The sequence below is a fragment of the Eriocheir sinensis genome, chromosome 66 (genome assembly GCF_024679095.1).
Source record: "Eriocheir sinensis breed Jianghai 21 chromosome 66, ASM2467909v1, whole genome shotgun sequence".
NCBI lineage: Eukaryota > Metazoa > Arthropoda > Malacostraca > Decapoda > Varunidae > Eriocheir > Eriocheir sinensis.
In genome coordinates this window covers 4,611,497-4,634,326 of record NC_066574.1, presented here as the reverse complement: position 1 = coordinate 4,634,326, position 22,830 = coordinate 4,611,497, and the positions used below count along the sequence as shown (strand labels likewise).

The following is a 22,830-nucleotide window of genomic DNA, read 5'->3' as shown; positions in this document are numbered from 1 at the left end:
AGAGATAGATCTGACCGATTTTGACCACCACAAACGACAGATAACAATAAGGGTGGATAATAGCACATGGATAGACCACTAGGGAACCCGTGGAGGTTAGTGCTGCCTTCTGTTGATAATGATATAACACTGACCCGAACAGACGAGCGAACCCTCCGTCAACAGCACATGGAAATAGATAGGACCAATTTTGACCATCACAAGCGACAGATATCAATGAATGCGAGTAATAGCACATGGTTAGATCACAAGGGAACTCATGGCAGTTATTGGGAGTCACTGAGATACAACATGCTTCGAACACTTGCTATTACCCGAACAGACGAGCCATCCACCTGACAACACACTTAGAAATATATGACAAATTTTGACCATCACAAGCGACAGATATCAATGAAGGCGAGTTAGATGGTTAGATCATTAGGGAACCCATGGAAGTTATTGGAGTCACTGAGATTCAACATGCTTCGAACACTTACCCGAACAGACGAACCATCCCCCTGACAACACACTTAGAAATAGATGTGACCGATTTTCATCATCACACACGACAGGTGACTATGAAGGCGGGTAATAGCACATGGTTAGGTCACTTGGGGAAGTCTTGGAAGGTACTGGCCAGTCTTCTTGTTGAGTCTGCTGCGTGGAGGGAGCGTGACCGTCCGTTGTGAAGGTGAAGGGGAGTCTGCCTCGGCCGGGGTGTCTTCCAGGTCAGCCACCAGGTTCAGGTGAGCGCCGTGATGCGTACTTATTGGCTGCCTCACTGCTTTTTTTAGACCTCTGCTAACGCTTTCACTCACTTCCTAGGCGGGTTCTCTCATAAGTTTTCCTTTGTCTTATTTTTTGATCATCTATTTTAGATTTTCAGCTTTCAGCCATTGATGAGCACCACATCACCACTGGGTTTCAGCAAGACATCGTGAAATTTAAAAGCCATTGCACACACACACACACACACATTTACGTTTATGCGGGGGCGGGTTCGAATCCCGGCCCGGGAGTCTGCGCGCAGTCCACCTAGACCAGAAATTACTCTGAATCGCCCCCAAATCCAAACGTGACCCCTTCACTGTGTCAGCTCTGGAGAGGTGGTGGTAATATACCGCACAAACACAAATAATGTACACCTTTCTCTTCTCAGACAGTAGCAAGTTGCTATTCATAATATAATTATTACTGTCCACCTAAGCTCTCTATAGCCTTTTTTTTATGGGCGAGATTTGCACTAATTATTCCTCTTAGCTTTCTACCTCCACTATATTGAAAAGTGTTCCATTTCCAACCTTTATTTGTTGTCCTACGAAGTGGTTATCAAGCATTGCCAATTTTCAGAAAGTTTCTTGATGATTCTGTTGTTCTCCCAGGTCACCCATAAGACTGCTAGTTGTGAATTTAAGGTACTTTGGGTATTCACAATCAACCCAGAGATGAACCACCCCGGGTCATGACGTGGCCACTGGAGCCCCGTGGCAATTCTTAACATGAAAATCAAATTTTGTAATTGTTTCAATGGAGAAAAATATATACAATATAATCCAATAGGTTGATGTGGATCCTTCCACTGCATTCCTTGAATTGGCTGATAATGCTCAACAGAAATAATTTCATCCTACACAATCTTGCTGCTGTCTTAAATCATAACTTTGAGTGGCATTCCAAATTTACTGAGAATACAGAAAAATGCAAAAGATCAAAGTATCTAGAGGTCTAATTTTGGTTGAAGAAACAGAGATGTGTTCAGAGTAAGCAGTACCTGGTAGTCACTTGGGAACCCTTTTACTTGATGTGATGCAGTGTAATAATGAGTGACAAGGGAGTGTAACAGCAATGTTGAAGTTCAGTGTTTCCTCTTCTGATGCCAAACTGTTCATTATGTTGCTAGGTTGAAAGGTCATCATCACTCTCAACTCCCTTGTTACCAGTTTGAATCTATCTAGACGACTAATACGTTGATAAATTACTGAATTTAACATAAACAAGGGAATAAAAACTACAATCAATCAATCAAGCCATAATGGCAATCCCTCTTCCAGGGCAGACAATGCAAGCCTCTGGCTGCAGGTGATCATGACACATAGTGACATATCTATGGAAGGGTTTGAGTGTTTGAGCTTTGTTAAGACATGGCAAATCTACATAGAGAGAAAAACATTATGGGCTAAAATATTGCATGAGTAAGTGGAACGGAATCAATGATAACAGAATATGCACGTGTAATACTTTTGCTACATATAACTAAGTATAATGGTGTAGCAATACCTAGGAGAGACAATGATAGGATTCCATCCAATGGAATTTGTTTATTACATCAATGTTTTCCTTACATTGGTACAAAAGGTAATGCTTCAGGTAAGAATTACCAAACCTTCCAGAGATAAGAACAAATCAGGCATTGAAAGGTTAATCACCTTCCTGCTTCTTTGTTCATGTTCCTAACGGTACTTGGTCCTTTCTATGTTCAATAAAATCCATTTCAGTATTTACAGATTATGTAAATTAAAATTTGCACAGGTATGTACAAAGAATGAATGCTATTTGAGGAAATAATCTTTGGTCAGTCGAGATACAATATAACACTTATGGAAGGACCATTCTTTATTCAACATACACATATCTACAAGTTAGAAGTACTTAAAAAGATTCTCATAGAGAAACATATTACACACTATTTGAGGTGTTTCTGAATACAGAAAATTGAACACATGATCACAAACAGTCTAATAAATATTTTGGGGACTAAGACTTCCTACTTTTGATGGTGAAGCTCTTTTTTCATCTTTGATTCACGGTTCAAATGATGGTAGTGTCGAGACAAGACCATTGATGATCACTAGTTGAATATTCCATTATCAGGGATTCACCTCTCAAGTGAACTTCTGAATGTGCATCATGACACCCGAGGTAGTCGTGACCAAGCTCGGCGCAGGACCCAAGAATGGACACTTTAACTGCCAGTCTCCTACGATTTTTTTTAAAAAGAAAAAGAAAAAAACTACTGTAATGTCTTTCTGGCTATGACTACTATATGTCATTACAAAAAATAACTAGCCTAATCCTTTACATTATCATAAAAAATTAAAAAGTCGTGATTTTAATTTCCATACTTATATACAATTCACAATTATTTCCTTGTCGTAATCTGAGAAAATAAAACAAACTAGGCACTTACTGAACCCAAGAAAACCTTATTCTAAACCAGGTACCAAAAGAGCCCCTCCTCTCAGGACTTTTCAAGGTTTCCTTTCTTTTTCATTTATTGGTAAAACTTATTTCTCATGTTTTCTCAAGATAGTTTAGTTCCTCAGTTTGTTTTTATAGAGTTGGGAAATCAAGGGGAAAAGGATTCACTTAAATTTAAAACCAAGAAGTAAATTCTGATTTCTTTTAATATCTACACATTTCATTCACAAACTGAAAACAGAGTTCAGAGAAAAAATCTGAAATCATTACCTAATACTGAGGATCATAATCATAAGTTGAGCAATATCTATGAATAAAAATCATGAAAAATAAGTTTTATTTCTCAAGATTGGCAGAAACAATCTTATTCCACTCTTCCCCCAACACACTGTGAGGAATGGTAGGGCTGTGGTAGTGGTGTGACGGTGAGCATGAGGGTGACCCATGAGGTGAGGCGGCGGATGAGATGACGCAGACGTGAGGAGAGAGGTATATCTTCAGGAAACATATGTATGGATTCAAGCATACTGGGAGGAATAGTTTGATCATGTCGAAACTGAGGTATGGCTGATGGAAAATATTTTTGTCATTTGGATGATGATTAAAATCAATAGAAATGTCAATAAAACTTTTGATGTGGCAGGTGATTGGAGTGTGGATGAGTGAACACGGTTGGATGGGATGATGACTGATTTGGCTGTGATATTACTTGGTGGTGGGCGGGTTGTGGCCGTGCGGTGACATGAGGCCCGAGAGAAAGTGTGGGGCGGGAAGGTTAGTACCTTGAGGAAGAAAATTCTTGTACATTCCTAAGCTATTTAGAGCATCAGGCGAAAGACCTGATAGACCCGGAAGCCCCAGTGAGCTGAGTTGTAGGTGGGCTTGTGCCATGTGGTGAACTGCTGATGCTGAGCTGCCACTACCGCCGCCCCCAGTACTGGTTGTGGGAATTAGACTGTGAGGCAACATACTGTAATAGGCAGCAAGTGCAGTGGGGTCCATAAAGGGAAACATTGAGAGAGGAGGCCCCCCTGCCCCTGAGGCTGGCTTCACCCCAGGGGCAAGCATTGGGTTCAGGTACGGGAGTAGTGCAGGAGCCAGGCTCAGGCCTGGGGGCAATCCTTGGGCAGCCGCTGCAAGTGCTGCTGCAGACATTCCAGCTGCTGCCGCTGCTGCTGCTGCTGAAGGATTCTTACTAGGTGAGTGTCTAGGGAGTGGGTCTGACGACTTTATGCTCACGTGTGGGGGAGGAATCCTACTAGTATTACAATTTTTACTTGTACCTGGTTTAGCAATAGAGGATACAGTTATGTCTCTTCTAGTGGACAAATCTAGTAGTTCTATTTCTGGCCTTTCTTGTTTGCTGGTAGATCTTCCATTTCTGTTTCCTGATGCACGACTAAGATCCAATATTTCTATTTCAGGACTAGTGCTCTTACTGTCTTTACAGAAGTCTCTAACATCTGTTGTGGGTTTGCCATACATGTGTTTAGATTGTGAATACACAGACGGAGACTGGAAGACCCTCGGAGGTTCAGGTCCAACCGCGTCCCGTAGGGACTTGGTCACGTGGTGCTGGTGTGCTGCAGGGGCTGGTGCTGGGAAGATGCTGGTTTGTGGTAAGAGTTGAGCTAATGCACTTATTGTTTTGTTGCTCTGGTGTGCTGGAAGAAGCAGCTTAGCACTGTTGTCTAACAGGTTCATTTGTCTTAAGACATCTGCAGGAACAAGTCCGGGTACTGCAGGCAGGTGTGGTTTGACTAATGGAGGTTCTTGAATCACAGATGGACGTCCGCTATCTTTGTCTCTTGAACTGGTACCGTTGACCCTCATGCTGTCTGTTTTCAATCTCTTTGTTGCAGGTTCATGCAATGGCTTCTCATATCTGAAAAAAAAATATATATATAGAATTTAACAACAAAAATAATAACTACCCATATAATCATTAATATTATCTTAACAAAAATTATAACTATCCACACATATAAACATTACAAGTCAGCTATTTACTTGATTTAACTTTACTTTCACTATAACTTTAATAAGCTGAGATGCTACATGAGACATTAGATCTGAATGAGAGTAAAATAAGACATCATATGATTAAACATTTGTAGTGAGGAAAAGTATTATGTAGCATGGACACTGACTAACTAACTAATGGGAAAATGTGCTCACCTCTCTGCAATTTTAGCAAGATCCTGGAGGGCTGACATTCCTAGTGTTGTTTTGAGTCCTTCCAAGGCCATCAAGTCTGCTAACTGTAATCCCGGAGGCATGCCAGAGAGGGTGGGGTCCAGGATGCCCGGGAGTCCCTCAGGTATCCCCAGCGGACCCATGGACCGAGGAATGGGCGTGATGGTGATCTCCGGCCGTTTGGCGAGGTCTGCCGGGATGGTGTTTCCTTCCTTTTTGGTGTGGACCTTTGGAACCTAAAACAACAAAGGAGTTTCATGTTTTCTCACCTTATTGCTTTCTTTAAGGTGGGGATGAGCAGTGTGGTGCTAACAGAAGCATCATCTAAGGCAAATGGAGATACAGTGCTAGCTCTGAGTCATGCAAGGAAGAGTTATGATGCACAATTTTTATCACTCCAAAGTAAAGAAAACAATAAATATATGTTTTCTGTTAAATGTACAATTGGAAAACTGTGTTAACAAGGTACTTCATGAGTGAAATCTTATTTTGACACTTTGATGTATGTTAAACTTCATTTACATCGTCCTCCATTGTAAAGAGGTGCACAGGGGTCATTAATAAAAACTAAATACTATTCCTTCTTTGAGAACACTTTGGAATAACAACACGAGATTTTATGGCTCCTCTATAATAGACCATATTGGCTAAACAGGCAGCACAACATGTGGCCACTTGGTGAAGTGTCAAAGCAATACATTCCACAGAGTTCAAGTTACAGACTTAGGGCCATATTACAAGTCGAATCTGAGAAGTTTTGGGTCCATACAGATTTTGGTTTAGAGGCCATATTACAGGTTGCATCCGAGAAGTTTCGGGTCCCTGCAGAGCTCGGGATGAATAACATTGTAGGGACCCGAAACTTCTCAGATTCGACTAGTAATTTGGCCCATAAACCAATCCTGTAGGGACCCGAAACTTCTTGGATTCAAATTGTAATACAGCCCTAAGTGCGTCTCCGGCTGGTCCAGGGATGCATGGCCTGAGTGGCGCCACTGCTTCAAGCCGATGATGACACACACTTAACTCTCATCCGACTTCCTGACACTACTATTTTAGATAAAGAAAACTGAGGTCTGCATCATCTTCCTCAGGAAATTCTGCACTGCACTAGTCTAAATATGTAACTGTAATGTAAGCACAAATATACAAAAATGAGTTAAGTAAATTAAAGCATAAACATTTTCTCCTGCTTACTAGGCTTCAACTCCTCATAGCTCAACTTAGTTTTGATCACAATATTTGTTTGAACCCGGTAGCAGCGGGGATCATGTTTCTTAATGGTCCCTCCAAGCGAGAAAAATGAGAAAAAATCACCTCTCATACAAACCATTTCATAATATATATCAAACCATTTGTGATCACTTTATGTATCATCTATTTTGGGGGGTTTAAATCATGGCACAAATTTGGCCCGTCGCTGCTACACGGTAAAGCCACAAATTTGGCCCGTCGCTGCTACTGGGTTAACTCTTATTTTTGTATATTTGTGCTTCCATTACAGTTACAAATTTAGACTAGTGTAATGCAGAATTTCCTCAGGAAGATGATGCTAGCCTCAGTTTTCTTAATATCAAATAGTAGTGTCAGGAAATTGTGTAAGAGTGAAGTGTGTGTCATCATCACCTTGAACGTTGGTGTCGCTCAGGCCGTGTATCCCTGGACCAGCCTGAGACGCAGTTAGTCTGTAACTTGAACTCTATGGAATGTACCGCTTTGACACCGAGTGGCCACGCGAGGTGCTGCTTGTATAGCCAATATGGTCTATTCCAAACCTGACATGGATTTTTGATTGGGTTGGAAAAAATAACATGACGATATGGTGAAATCAAATTACGTATACAAATCTATTAACATTATAATCATGATGCAAGTCAAAAATTTTCCCGTTTATATTTGAAGTTACAATATATTCCATGTCCAGAGCCACATCCTATTTCAAAGAAGTTTCAAAATTCTTCAAAATGTGGGCAAGTTGAGTGACTGAAAGAAATTGCATGAAAAAGTCATAGGTGGAGACAGACATGCATTCTTCACACGGTCTAGAACACATGCTTTGTATCAACACTTTTCAATACAACAACACATGAATTCAACTGAAGGGTTGTAAAAGCTTAAATTAACAGACACTAAAAGCAGAACAAGGTGCTACAGGGCATGCAGTGTTCCAAGCCTTTCTAACACATGCTGTTAGTGCTTTCACTAGGGGTTAAAAGTAATGAAATAAGTAAAAATACATGCCAGTAAGGTTTCTATGCAGTGATTGGTTTTGTGTTTAGTAAACGCTGGTCTTTATTATTATATTTAGTTTATTCTAAGCAATGAAAAGGGTGGTTGTACTAGTCTTCTCTTCATTACATTCACTACAGCTTCCTATCATCTGACACGCAACGCATAGCAGGGACATACTCAGCCTTTATATGCTTTATGTACACGTTTTATTATGGGGATGATTAAACAACAATCAGGTTTACACTCTGCCTCGTGGCCAGTGGGCAGAGTCAAGCATGAGGGTGGGGGTTAGGATGTGCACCAAGCCGGGTCACCAGACAGCAGCGGCAGCAGCAGGCTGTGAACGCACCGCAGGGTAACTTACCGCCAGCTCCGTGGGTGTGGTGGGAGGACTGACTGAGTTGGGTGGTGCAGGGCTGGCTCGGGGTGGAGTGCCCACAGGGGGTGAAGCACCTATAGACCCAGGGTGAGGCCCACTGGCCAACCCATGAACCTCCTGAACCCCTCCAAGGTGGCCAGGAGGAGCGAGAGGGGGCATCAACTGGGGACAGCTGATCCCAAACTTGGGAGAGGGCTTGTGGTCACTTGGCACATGCTGCTGTGAGAGATAACACTCGTCATGCTCCACCATTCCCCGCCACATCACTCCATCCACCTAGCGTTTGCCCTTTCTCCACTTAACGAGCGACTCAATCATTCCCTTCCATCATGTGTTATGCTTTCAGTTATTGCCTTGAGATGAAAAGTTCACCAGATATTAAGATGAAATAGTTATTTTCAAAACCACCAGATATTAAAAAAATTTGCTTTGGTATTTAAAACTTCCAAGTATTGAAATTTGCCTACAAACATAATTCTTATGAAACTGCTTCTTGATTCTTTGACTTTCTGCTAATAGTTATCATGAAATCATGTGCATCAGTCATGATGCAATTGAGAAGACATTCATATCTATTAAAGACGCTTCAATATTACTATATTTTTTTTTTATTTGCAATCTGTCAATACAGTACTATAATGAAGCAGCCACAATGCATCAGAGATCTTAGAGTAAAGACTATCCGGGTGAACAGAGACAGGCTGGCTGATGGGAGGGTCAGCCACAGGTGGTGTGGCCGCCCTGGCTCACTAAACATGACAGTAATCCCATGGGCCACACATGATCATAAAAAGGCCACAATTTGACTTTGTTTTTCTACTTATTATTGGAATTGTTATGCTTTTATCAAATTATTAGATGATAGCTCATGTGCTTTATCAGACTATGCCTGATGCTGATGGCATATCAGTTACAGGAGTCCAAGTGTGTGACATGTTTACTGTATTACCTTTCTGTTCCCCTCACTTATGGCCTCAGCAGTCCAGCCTGAGCTGACCCACGTGGCAATCAAAGGTTGGGTAAACGTGAAAAGCAATAACAGTAAACTACTAACAACAGGGAAAAGATTGTTAGGTACTGCAGTGCCTGCATACAAGTACATTTGTGTGTGCGTGTGTGTGTGTGTGTGTGTGTGTGTGTGTGTAAAATTCACCATGGCCTGATCATGCACTGGATTCGTGGTCACCAGTCAGTACTCTCCCTGAATGAGGTTGGAGATCAGGTGACGGGTCTTTGGGTGAAACCTCACATCACACCCACACACAACCGGGAGGCAGGACACAACCCCTGACTGACACTCAGTGCCCATTCACTGCTGGGTGGACAGGATTGTCCTTCATTATCCTTGTGATAAATTTGATGCTCCATTTTGTCACAAATTTACTTACAGCCATTTGATTTCATAGGTTTTGTGCCAATTGAAAACTCCTCATCTATTTACTTATTGATTATGGTGGGGAAAAAAAAATAATCTGGTGACTTTTCCTTGTTTGTGGGGAGCTACTACAGTGAAGATGAAGAATTTACGGGTTCCTCATGCTGCCTGTTAATACGACACATCCCAATCAAAATTATTTACACAAAAGGCATTTGCATTTCCCTTGCACACCCTGCACAACTTGGTACATCAGTACCTAGCAAGGTCCAGGCCCTAAGCACTTCACATTTCTAAAGTGAACGTGACATGTCACACGAGAACTCTCCAATTCCACGATCTAGAGTATACAGCGTGTGAGGATTATGAGCAGAAGTGTTTGAGTTAAAATTGCCATGCTTAGTGAGAAAAGACATTGCAATCATTCCACTGTATTAGTAAGTCAGCTATGGGACAGATCAAAAGTGTACCCTGGAGAATCCAGACCTAGATGTTTCCTTATTATATCAACCATGCTGGAAATGTTCTACAGATATAAGGCGACAACAGACTACTAGTAGTTAGGGAGGAGGCAGAGCAATGCTAAAACAAATATGAAGGCATGATAATAATAGTTGACAGTATCAAATATGCAGTTTGATAAAGATGCACAAGATAAATCATCTTAAAATTATATTGCTGCTAAAAAGAAACAAACAAAAAGTCAATTATTTTCATAATGCCTGCACCTTCAGTATAAATGCTAATATTAATACATAAAAAAATATCAGTAAACAAATAACACATAGGACAAATCTCTTATAACAAAATTAAAGTAAATTCTTTAAATAATATAGTTATGATACCTTGTAAATTAGTAATAAATGGATAATTAATAAAATTGTTATATTCATATCTTTCTTTAACACAAAACATTAAGGTGCACATGTAACAACTACCTGTATTATGGAGTTCAATGATAAATGTGCTAATTACAAGGCTAAAAATATAACCAAACAACCACTTTACTTTAACTATAGTCTTCCAAATATGTCGAGGCCGGTCTGGGGTAGGCTCCCGCGGGTCTTTTCCTCCCCTCTGCTCTGCCACACAGTCCCAACACCTATCTCTTCCTCTCATATGTAAGCAATAGGTAACATATGAGAGGAAAAAATAGGTGTTGGGACTGTGTGGCAGAGCAGAGGGGAGACAACGCCCAAACGGACTCAACAATTTGGTTTCACTATAGTGACTCAATAAAAATCTGTCTAACTATTAAGTCTACCACTGAGGCACCACTACAACGGGGCAGTTCAGCCGCTGCAACACACCAGCACAGCGAGCATTCTTGTAGTGTCTGTGGTATCTTACTGCCATGCACTGTAATATGTAGCAGCGTGTGTTCTGCTCAAGTATAATTTTGTGTTATTTCTTCCCTAACCATATTTGTGATTTGTAAGTCTGTCCCTTACACTAGTCTGCAGCTTTTCTCACTGCCTCCGTGGTGTAGTGTTTAGCATGCCTAGCTACAAATCCACCAGCCTTGGTTTGATTCCCAGCCCAGGCAGTTAGCGCACAGGTCACCCAGCCGCTCATCCTCCCTTTTGTGATGGTCAATAAATGGGTAACTGGGGCAATCTGGAGAAGGCAACTGTGGCAACTCGTATGTCACTGGCCTGGGTAATGTGGGTTATTTCCCGCCACAGGCTAATGGGCCAAGGTGAAGGAGATGAACACTGAGGCCACACACAGCTTTAGCCTAGGATCCCAACCTTATTTTACCTTCACTGTTACCCATTTCTATCTTTCTTCACCAACAATGTTATGATTATCTTACAGATTTTTACTCTTCCCCATAATAACGATATTTCTGCCTTGCCCTTTCCTTTTATCCTTCTAGTGCCTCCTGCCAAGAAGTACCTTCAAGGAGGAATCCCCATTTATTTTGATCTTACACTATTATATAGCATGATTTCAGTCCTCTCACTCCCTTCCTCAACTTCATTCACATTCATTATCCTTCCCCACTTACAGCCCTCCTTTCTCATGAGGGGCCCAAACCTCCAGGGAAGAAGAGTACTTGCAGTAGGCTACTTACTAGGGCAGTTTATATGAAACACCTAACTGTACCATGTTTCTTTAGTCATGTAAGTGGAGGTAAAAAATATAGTTGGGGGCATAAGCTGAGCTGCATGTCGCTTTGGTCCTCATCTCCATCACATTAGCCCCTGGTGGGTAAGAATCCATTACCTGGGACATAGGGCCAGTGTGCCATCTTGGCTGCCACATTAACCCGTTCACTATGGCCGGCCCAAAACAGCGCCCCGCGTCGTATCCGGGATCGTCGTGCGCGCCAAATTTCAAATGTTGCTATTGAATATAACAAGTTTTCAGCCATAAGCTAAACATAATCATCATGTATTATATATGGAAACATGCAGAATTAAATGGTGCACATAAAGTAACATAATTAATTGATAATTCTGAGATGTAAGCATAAATATAGAGATAAAATAACTCATGTATTGGCTAAAGCGAGCCAGGAGGCAGTATGCGCATCCTTGGATATGGTACGGGGCACGCAAGGACGCAGTATACGCGTCCTCGTGTTGAAGGGGTTAACCTTCTCCAGATTTTCCCAGGTACCCATTTACTGACCAGTCTAAATAGGAGAATGAACAGAAGGGTGGGTTGCACATTGAGTGACACAAATCAGGATCAAACCCAGGCCCACAAACTTGTAACTAGGTGAGCTAACCACTACGCTGCAGATTTAGCCTGTGTCATGTCCACCAAAGCCTGTCATCTAGAGGAAACTGTGAACTGATCAACCAATAAATCTAAAATGCAACTCATGACTTACTTGTAATATGGACACGGAGGGCTCCCCAGGCTCGGGCTTGACTTTGCTGGGCTTGGGGGAGCCGATACCCAAGAGTTTCTTCTGTTCCGCTAATAAGAACTTTTCGTAGGGCAGCAATAGCCTGGAAGGGAACATCATCATTATTCGCACCACATCCATTGCAATAAAGGCTGTTGATCAAAAATTTCACAACTATTACCTCCTGACGTCGATAAGTACTTTTTTTGATCAATAAGAAGCAAAGAAAAGAGGGGAGTATATACTTTTTGTAACTTCATCCACTTCACTGTCTGTATTCTGAACTGGGAATCCTCAAAGACTCAAGTGTTTGCTGTTGTGGGATGTTGTTAAAATGCATTGCACATGCGTTTATGAAGCTCCATACTTAGCGTATCAAAGCAACACGCAACTGGTCCACAAAACATTATCAGGGGCTATAGTAAACCAGATGAGAGATTGTGTATTAGTGGTAAAACAATGTGGATAATTCATGACCACGAGTTACCTCTTACATCATACAGTTTGTTTTCCCAATGATGTGTCACAGGTCATCTTAGCAGCCTTGTCTTTCTAGGTCTTTTAACCCGGGAGTAGTGACGGGCCAAATTTGTGGCTTTACCATGTAGCAGCGACGGGGCAAATTGGTGCCATGATTTAAACCCCCAAAAATAGATGATACAAAATCTGATCACAAATGCTTTGATATATATTATGAAATGGTTTGTGCGAGGGGTGATTTTTTCTCATTTTTCTTGCTTGGGGGGACCGTTAAGAAACATGATCCCCGCTGCTACCGGGTTAAGTCATACTCCCCTACCTCAAGTAAGAGCTTAGATACAATGGAATCATGCTATACAAATGCTGAGAGAGCCATACCTTTCGTAGTGCCGTTTCATCATACTGGCGTAGGACTGAGCACTCTGTGGAGGGTGGGAGGAGGAAGAGCTGCCACTGAGCTCCTCGTAAAGCTGCTTCCACAGTTTCTTCTCCCCCACAGCCTCGTAGCCCCCAAGCTGCTGCACTCTGGTGAACAGCTCGAAGACGTTCACTGTGGAATGGAAGGATCACAAACCATTACCTCTGGGTTGACAAGAATAAGATCAAACAGAAATAACATGAATCCTATTGCTATACTCAACTTACGAATAGGACAAAAAAGTGCAATAGGGTTACAATGAATGACATAAGAAGGCCTATCAAGGTATATCAAGTGTACAGTGTTTTTCAGGCTAGAAATGAATAAAGTGCTGCTCATATTGCGACTCGTAAATATCTTGGAATAAAACCTCCACCCTGATACTTACACTGCTTATATCCTATGTGTGGCAATCTGGTGATGGGTGTGCTTCGGTCCTTCATGAACTTGTTAAGCTTGGACATGAAATCAACCTCTATCAGGCGGTTCAAGGCCGGCGTAAAGTCATTTTTGACCGGCGCCAAGTGTGTGTGTGTGCGAGAACTACTTTTGCGGTCAAGCACTCGCAACCCATTGGGCTTCGCTGTGAGGCCAGGCTTCCCCTTGAGTCTGGGCCTGATGTCCTCTGAGGTTTCTGAGGATTCTGATTCTGAGTCTGTCGGTTTCTTTCTCTTCTTTCTTGGCCGACCCTGAAGTTTGGGTGCTGTAGGGGTTGTGGGCAGCATGTGGGCTAAGTGGTGCATTTTTGTAACTTTAGTAAACGGTAGGGATGGATTTAATACATTCTATACAATTTACATGTTAAAACAATAAGAGATATATCAGGGAATTCAAGAGGAAATGTGTATCAAACAGGGCAATATATGTAACATTAAAAACATCCTCTGGGTTTTCATTTTTATAAATCAGTGTCATATATGAATCACAAGTTAAGCATGCCTTCAAAATATTTCCACAATGAAACAAAACTAATCTAATATATGTGGCCATAAACAGATATATAACATTTTGGAACAAACTAGAACACTACAACATGTTTGAGCATCAAGAGCAAGATGCTTACATAGGTGGTTACACAGCAGGTCGTGTCCCTCCAGCTCTGGGTAGTCGAACACGTCTCTGCAGAAGAGCATCCGAGTTCTCCTGGAAGGCACCACGAAGCCCCCGAGTGCAACCACTATCCGACTCCGCATGTACTCCTCCTCCACACCCTCCAAGCGCTTGAGCAGACCACGAATGCGGCAGTACTTGTCGAAGGCTAAGATGATGACGTGTACGCTGTTGGGCTCCACCACATCTCCTGAGGGTGAGAATAATGGGATGGGTGTGAGGGAGAGTCAATACCAATATGTCATCTTTGTTTTAATCACCACCAGTTCCTTTTTTCATATAGGGAGGATTGGAGGTAGAAGACAAAGACAGGAATGAAAATTATAATGATGATAAAGCAGAAGAAAACATGCATGATAACTGATGAAGAAAGGGAGAAAGACCTAGACAAAGAGATAAACTGAATGATGAGAACAGACGATATAGGGACATAGAGAGATTCTGTATGGGTTTGCAAAGATGATATTCAAGCAAATGTCTTTCCAGTTTCCACACCATATATTCTCAGGGGATCCCATAAATCCTTCCTGTCAACCCTGTCATAGGCATTTTGGGGGTCCATGAAAACAGCAAACAGTGTCCTATCCTTCTCCAGGCACGAAAGAATTATAAAAAAATGAAGAAAACTAAATATAAATAAGTCTCATAGCACGTACCTATTAACTTTTTCTCCCTGAGCACCTCATCGATGTCCAGTGCTCCCGAAATGGGTGGTGTGTAGAGGGCATCATTGGCAGGGTCCTGTGAGGGTGGGCCATACACCCCCAACAAGCCAGTGTCCCATTTGACGCCCACAGCTGCCCTCATCCACCCGATAACGTCCTCAGCACGCAGCACCACCTTCTCCGCCAGCGATACCACTTCATGCTGTGGGGAAGAGGAGCAAGTGTTAGTTGAGTCAAGTAAAATATCACCCTTGGGAAATGTCAAATGTCCAATATTAACAAATCTATAAAAAATCTTGCACCATAAAGTGATTAGCAAGTGTTAGTTGAGTCAAGTAAAATATCACCCTTGGGAAATACAATGATACACTAAGAAATCTCAAGTATTAACAAATGTATAAAAAATCTTGCACCATAAAGTGATTACCATACAATTTAGCTATTTTTTTTTTAATATTTCTGACTTTATATTGGGTCCCAAGAACATATTAATACCCCAAGAAAGTTCCATGGAAGCAGAAAATGGGATACAACATGAAAAATAATCATAATATAATATAGGATAAAATGGATAGTATTTTTTTTTTTTGTCTAATAACAAATACACTGCTGAGGAGATACTGAAAGAGACCCATATCATAGCTTACACACACACACACACACACATACACAGGCCCATAATATTTGTAGGCCTACTGATTCTCTCTCTCTCTCTCTCTCTCTCTCTCTCTCTCTCTCTCTCTCTCTCTCTCTCTCTCTCTCTCTCTCTCTCTCTCTCTCCCCTTACATAACTCACTCCCTTTTCCCTCTCCCCTGCAAACATAAATATCATTACACTTACAATGAAATAAGTGTGATGATCCTAATACCCCCCCCAACCCCCACCCCCCAAAACCACCACCACCAATAATAACAATAGGTGGCTGTTTCAAGTAAGGCCACACGATCCGTCTCTTGCATGAACTGAGCGAAATCAATCGAAGAGGAAGGTGGAGCTGGAAGAGGAAGGGCATTCAGTGATCTTAAGGTCCTGTGTATTGTAGGACCTGATACATCCCTTATAGTTTCCCCTTAAAAGGCGTAGTGGAAAAAATGATAACACGAATGATAAATGATAGAGAGGGAGATAGAGAGACATGGAAGAAGAGGGAGATGAAAGGAATGATGATAACAGATGATGTAGGGAGAGAAGGAGAGAGGGAGGGAAGGGAGAGAAAGAGGAAGAAAATGAGAGAGAGAGAGAGAGAGAGAGAGAGAGAGAGAGAGAGAGAGAGAGAGAGAGAGTCTACTTTTTTCGTTTTCTTATAATTAACAAACGGTGCAAGATACGGTTCTCTCTCTCTCTCTCTCTCTCTCTTTTACCTTCCACCTGTTTCCTTCCACCCAGTCTCCTCCTCCTCCTCCTCCTCCTCCTGCATCGATCACACGAGGTCAAGGACTCCCTGGGATGCCACATCTGGGCCCCCTTCCACCCGCCTCCTCCACCCTCTTCCACCTGCCTTCTCCACCCACTTCCATTACCTCTTCCCCCACCCACTACCATTACCTCCTCCACCACCTACCCCACCCACCACTTTTGCCTTCTCCTCCACTCATCTCCACTAGCTCTTCCTCCACCCATAGCTCCTCCTCCTCTTCCATCCACCCAATTTAACCTACCTCCTCCACCTCCTCCACCCAGTTCTTCCTCCTCCTCCTCCTCCTCCATCCAATTCCACCAGCTCCCCCACCTTCAGTTCCTCCTCCTCCACCTACCACTACCTCCTTCTCCACCCACTTCCACCACCCTTCACCTTCAGTTCCTCCTCCTCCTCCACCCCACCTTTATTCCACATAATGTCCTAATCACCTCCTTACCGTCCATCTCCACCCGTTCTCACCCACGACCAATTCCACCTCCACCTATTCTTATACGCTTTCCACTCATTTCCTCCACGACCAATTCTCATCCCCCATTACCACTTACCACCATCATCGCCTTCTCCACCGACTCTTCCACCACCACCATAACCACCTCCACTCACCCGTTCATCCACCTTCTCTCAGTATACTCACTACCACCACTACTACCGCCATCATCATCTCTCATCCACTTATTATCATCCACTACAGCCGCCTCCTCCACCTCCACCCACCACCATTACCAACACGATCAGCCTCTCCACCCACCTTCAACACCCAGACAACTACCACCACCACCGCCAAAAACAACAACAACGACAATAACAAGAACAACAATTACAGCAAGAACCACTATCCTAAATCTAGACTCGGAGAGAGAGAGAGAGAGAGAGCGCGCATTTACTTATATCAAAGAAGCTATCCATTTACTTGCTTTTTTTAATTAACTCTCTCTCTCTCTCTCACACACACACACACACGATACTACATAATTTTTATCACAAACTAAAACATTTATATTAAAACTCTGTGTCTCTCATTTTGTCCCCGAATAAGCCATCTCCCTTTAATGTTTGGCTACTCTCTCTCTCTCTCTCTCTCTCTCTCATAAGGAGGAACTGGCAATTTCCGATATCCCTAAATCATAATTAATTCTGCGCATGACAATACACACACACACACACACACACACACACACACACACACACACACACACACACACATTTTCACTCGAGTTCACAACCCCCAAATCACACATACGTAGAAACATACATACATACATACATACACCTAATTATCTGCATCATACATTATGGATAGACTGAGAAGGATAAGAAAATAGGGAAAGAAAAAATAAACCACAATAATGTCACAGCGGCACGCCAAGAAGATGAGTGAATTATATCAAAACAAATAAAACTATGACCAAATAAAGGAAAGTTAGTGAAATGTGATGTTTTATTTTGCCTTTTAACAGTGAAGGAGGCAGGTCGAGGGCGGAAAAAAGGATGAGAGAAAGGAAAGAGGCGCTGATCAAGCTGATAGACGGAGTATTATTCTAAAGAGATGGTCGTATGGAAATGAACAAGACGGAAGAAAACGAAAAACTACGATATGAAAAGGAATAAATATACAGAGAGAGAACTGAGGGATGAAGAGCAATGCGGTGAAAAAGAAAGAAGAAATATATGGAAGGGAAGGGAAATGAAAGAAAAAATAAAATGGAAGGGAATGGAAAGGAGAAAAGAAAAAAGAAATATGGAAAGGAATGGAAAGGAGAAAAGAAAAAAGAAATATGGAAGGGAATGGAAAGGAGAAAAGAAAAAGAAAATATGGAAAGGAATGGAAAGGAGAAAAGAAAAAAGAAATATGGAATGGAATGGAAAGGAGAAAAGAAAAAGAAAATATGGAAAGGAATGGAAAGGAGAAAAGAAAAAGAAAATATGGAAAGGAATGGAAAGGAGAAAAGAAAAAAGAAATATGGAAGGGAATGGAAAGGAGAAAAGAAAAAAGAAATATGGAAGGGAATGGAAAGCAGAAAAGAAAAAGAAAATATGGAAAGGAATGGAAAGAGAAAATATATGGAAAGGAATGGAAGGAAAGTGAATAGGCTGGAAAAGAAAGAAAAGACCAAGAGATGAAAAGGAATAACGAAACTGAGAGGAATTACGAGATGGAAAAGCAACGTAGTGGAAAAGAAAAGGAAAAAAAATAAAGAAGAAACTGACTGGGATGAAAAGAAGAAAACGAAAAAAAAGAAAAACTAAGAGGTAGAAACGAAAAAATAAAATCAAACTGAAAGGAATTTAATCAAAGGGAAATAAATGGACGGAAGGAAATTGAAAGGGAGAGGAAAGGAAAGGAATGAATAACGAGGAGGAGGGAGGGAGGGAGGGAGAGGGAGGGAGTGACTTGAATGGCAAAAGAATGAAAAACTTGAATTAAGTAGAATGAAAATGGAAGAACATGAATGAAAGAAAGGAAGGAAAAAAGGAAATCAAAAGGCAAACTCACAACCCAGTAAAATTTTTAAAGTCACCAGGAAAAAAAAGTTAGGAAAAAAGGAAAATCCCTAGTGGGGCCTTAATCGGAATACCTGGAGACGGCCTTTGAACGCGAAGTAAAGGTGGAGGAAGGGAGAGAAAGAGAGGGGGGAGGGAGAGGAGAAGGGAAAGAGAAGCAGACAAAGGGCGGCAGAGAGAGGAGAGAGGGGGGATAAAAGGAGGAGGCAGAGAGAGCGAGAGAGAAAGAGAAAGTGAGTGGATGGAGATGAAGGAAGGAAGAAGGGAGGTAAGGAAAGCAAAGTAGAAAGGTATAAGAAAGATAAGGACGGAAAAAATAAGGGAAAGGAAAAACAGAAGGAAAGGAGAAGGAGGGAGAGATGGAGGAAGGAGGTAATGAAACAAATAGGATAGAAAGGAGATGAGGAAGAAAAAAAGAAGGGAAGGAAGGAAAATAGAATGAAAAGAAAGGAGACAGAAGAAAAGAAAGTTAATGGGTTGAAGGGAGGGAGGGCGGGAGGGAGAAGGCACGGGAAGGTAAAGGGAAAGAAAATTAGACGGATAGAAGGGAGATGAGAATGGAAAAAAATAAGGAAAGGAGGGAGGAAGAGAGAAATAAAGTGGGCTGGAGTAAGGAAAGACGAAGGAAGAAGAGGAGGAGGAGGAGGAGGTAAAGAAAGAAGGAAGAGTAAAAGAGATATAAAGAATAAATAGAAGGAAGGAGACATTAAGTAAAAAATAAAGTGGGATGGAGAGGCAAAGAGGAGGAGGAAGAGGAGGTAAGGAAAGAATAAAGAATAGTATAAATGAGGTAAGGAAGAATAAACAAAAGGAATTAGAGCATAAGGTAAGAGAGTGGGATGGAATAAATGAAAGATGGAGGAAGAGGAGAAAGGAGGAGGAGGAGGAGGAGGAGGTAAGGAGGAAAAAATGAAAGGGTGAAGGTTAGAGAAAGAAACAGAGAGAAAGAGAAAACGAGTCTGATGCCTTTTCTGTCTTTTTTGGGGGGGTCATTTTCTTTTTGTTTTAGTTTTCATTTTGTTCTCGTATTCAAAGTCTGTGGTTCATTTTTGTTTATTTCTTTTTCTTCTTTCTTTTCCTTCTCTAATGTTGCCTGCCGCGGTCGCATGTTTCAAATTCTTTTTCATATTTTGTTTTGTTCGCGTCTAAAAAATTTACTGAATCTTTTTCGCATTTGTTTTTTTTATATCATGATCTTAATATTTGCTTTTTTTATATTCTTATCTCAATTTTCACTCATTTTCTTGTTTGTTTGTTTTCAGTTTCTTCATTTTTTAACAGGCATATTTTTTTTTACTAATTAATACTGTTGTTGTTGTTGTTGGTGGTGGTGGTGGTGGTGGTGATGTATAAGTCTTTGCTAGCTAACCTAACCCTTGTCATCTCCCTTTTATCCTTCCTTCTATTAATTAACTTTATTCATGTTTTCTGCTTCCAATACCTCTCTCTCTCTCTCTCTCTCTCTCTCTCTCTCTCTCTCTCTCTCCCATACCCTCCTCCTCCTCTCGTCGTCACCGTCCTCTTTTTCCTTCCTTCCTCGTCCCTTCGTCTTTTCCTCCTTCCTGGGCGAGCATAATGAAGCCTGATAATGTTTCGGGTCGTTTTTTCGCAGCATAATAACGAGGGTGGGATTTAAAATGTTTGCTTGGGTGTGCTTTTGTTTGCGCCCCTGTTTGCTGTGTGGTTGTTTGCGTGTGTGTGTGTGTGTGTGTGTGTGTGTGTGTGTGTGCGGTTGTCGATGTGATTGTGTGAGTCTGGTTGTGGTTGTTGTTGTTGTTGTGTGTGTGTGTGTGTGTGTGTGTGTGTGTGTGTGTGTGTGTGTGTGTGTGTGTGTGTGTGTGTGTGTGTGTGTGTGGTTGTCGATGTGATTGTGTGAGTCTGGTTGTGGTTGTTGTGTGTGTGTGTGTGTGTGTGTGTGTGTGTGTGTGTGTGTGTGTGTGTGTGTGTGTGTGTGTGTGTGCGGTTGTCGATGTGATTGTGTGTCTGGTTGTGGTTGTGATGTAGTAGTTTGTGTTTACGCAGTCAGGTTGTGGTTCTTCGTTACTAAAAGCAAAGAAAGCAAAGATGATGACAATATATGAAAATAATTAACGACAAACTTATTAGCATTGAGTGATTATGTTTATGTATACTTGCAGTCTTCAGGTTAAGCAAAGCGTGTAACAGAAAAAGACGTTGTTGTTGTTGATGCTAATAAATGATAATGACGGTAATTATTATGCGTCGGTGATGTTATAGTCGTAATGTTAATGAAGGTATTGGCGCGAGGAGGCAGTAGTTTAAGTGCTATACGAACAACGTTGCCAAATTATCGTACTCAGCTTCTCATTTTTCCCGATTTCAGGCGATAAACCGTCTCACCCACAAAACTAACGATGGCGATTTATATGTATTGCTAAAAGTGTTAATTATAGAGGGTTTTGTGCAGTCATTATGCTTTAGAAATGGGGAAATGTAGTTTGTTGAGTACGATATCGTGGCATCCCTGAATGGAACTACGGGTGATGTACGGAGAGATAGTGAACGCAAATGACGAATGTTTTGCCTCGCTTTTTAATTACGAGAGAGACAGAGAGAGAGAGAGAGAGAGAGAGAGAGAGAGAGAGAGAGAGAGAGAGAGAGAGAGAGAGAGAAAGATGGTGGTATTTATTTAGTTTATCATTTGTTTCTTTTTGTTTCTTCGTTTCTCTTTAATTACGAGAGCCAGAGAGAGAGAGAGAGAGAGAGAGAGAGAGAGAGAGAGAGAGAGAGAGAGAGAGAGAGAGAGAGAGACTGTGTGTGTGTGTGTGTGTGTGTGTGTGTGTGTGTGTGTGTGTGTGTGCAGAGGGAAAAAGGAGAAAGGTTTGGTTCTCTTAAAAGGATGGTCTCTTTCGCTCCCCCCCCCCCGCCGCCTCCTCCTCCCCCCAAGTGGGCGTGTCCAACCCAAAACACCTGTGATCCCCCAACCCCCTCCCCTCCCCTACACACACACACACACACACACACACACTAGTAAACAAACAGCACACTGGTTGCGGTCAATACTCTCTCTCTCTCTCTCTCTCTCTCTCTCTCTCTCTCTCTCTCTCAATTGCCCGCACGAAACCTAAACCAGATTTCCCAAATAAAAAAAAAATGAAAATGGTGTACATAAAAGAAAACGAAAATTTGAATAACAATAACAATAACAATAATAATAATAATAATAATAATAATAATAATAATAATAATAATAACAACAACAACAACCATAAGCATAAATAAAAAGAAATAGAAAAATAAATGATGACACTAATATGAAAAAATGGAAAGAAGAACGGAGAAGAAAAAGAGGAAAAATAAAATAAAAAAGGAAGAAAAAGAAAACGATTATACAACTGAGCTGGAAATTAATCCATCAAACAGTTCTTCCACCACCACCACTACCACTACCACCACCACCACCACCACAACAAAAACAACAACAACAACAATAACTCCTCAATTGCTTACTTTCGCCCCTGCCAACATCATCACCATAATAACTCATCACCACCACCACCATCACCACTACCACCATCATAATCAACCAAAACTGCACCAGAGAGAGAGAGAGAGGGGAGGGAGGGGGGGGACCTGTGCATGACGAGCCAATCACAGAATACAGCAAGGTCAAAAGGTTAAATATTAGGTGACCCACGCATGATGGTCAGCAAAGGCGCCTAGGAGGAGGAAGAGGAGGAGGAGGAGGAGGAAGAACTAGAAAAAAATATCTCACCCAACTACTCTGTATTTCTTTATCTATCTATTCATCTATCAACTATCTATCTATCTATCTAAAACAGGAGAATGAACACGAAGAATGAGAACAAGAAGCCGAGAAAAAGAAAACAAAAAGAAAAAAAAAGTATTAAAAAACTATATTATTTAACCCAACTACTGTCTCTTTTTCTATCTATCTATCTGTCTATCTATCAATCTAACACCACGTAAGACCACCACGAAAGGAAAGGACAGGAAAGAGATGTAACTAAACGGAAGGTCACGGGGTCAG

General features: G+C 41.6%; 1 protein-coding gene across 1 annotated transcript; it reads right to left on the bottom strand.

The window, feature by feature from the left end:
• Positions 1-2,285: 2,285 nt before the first annotated feature.
• On the bottom strand, positions 2,286-15,118 carry LOC126987753 (nascent polypeptide-associated complex subunit alpha, muscle-specific form-like). Its single transcript, XM_050845045.1, has 8 exons — positions 14,887-15,118; positions 14,184-14,420; positions 13,509-13,850; positions 13,081-13,252; positions 12,205-12,325; positions 7,973-8,206; positions 5,359-5,612; positions 2,286-5,065 (listed from the first exon to the last, which is right to left on the bottom strand). The coding sequence occupies exons 1-8, from the start codon at positions 15,035-15,037 to the stop codon at positions 3,886-3,888; spliced, it is 2,691 nt and encodes an 896-aa protein (XP_050701002.1). The 5' UTR covers positions 15,038-15,118; the 3' UTR covers positions 2,286-3,885.
• Positions 15,119-22,830: the final 7,712 nt, after the last annotated feature.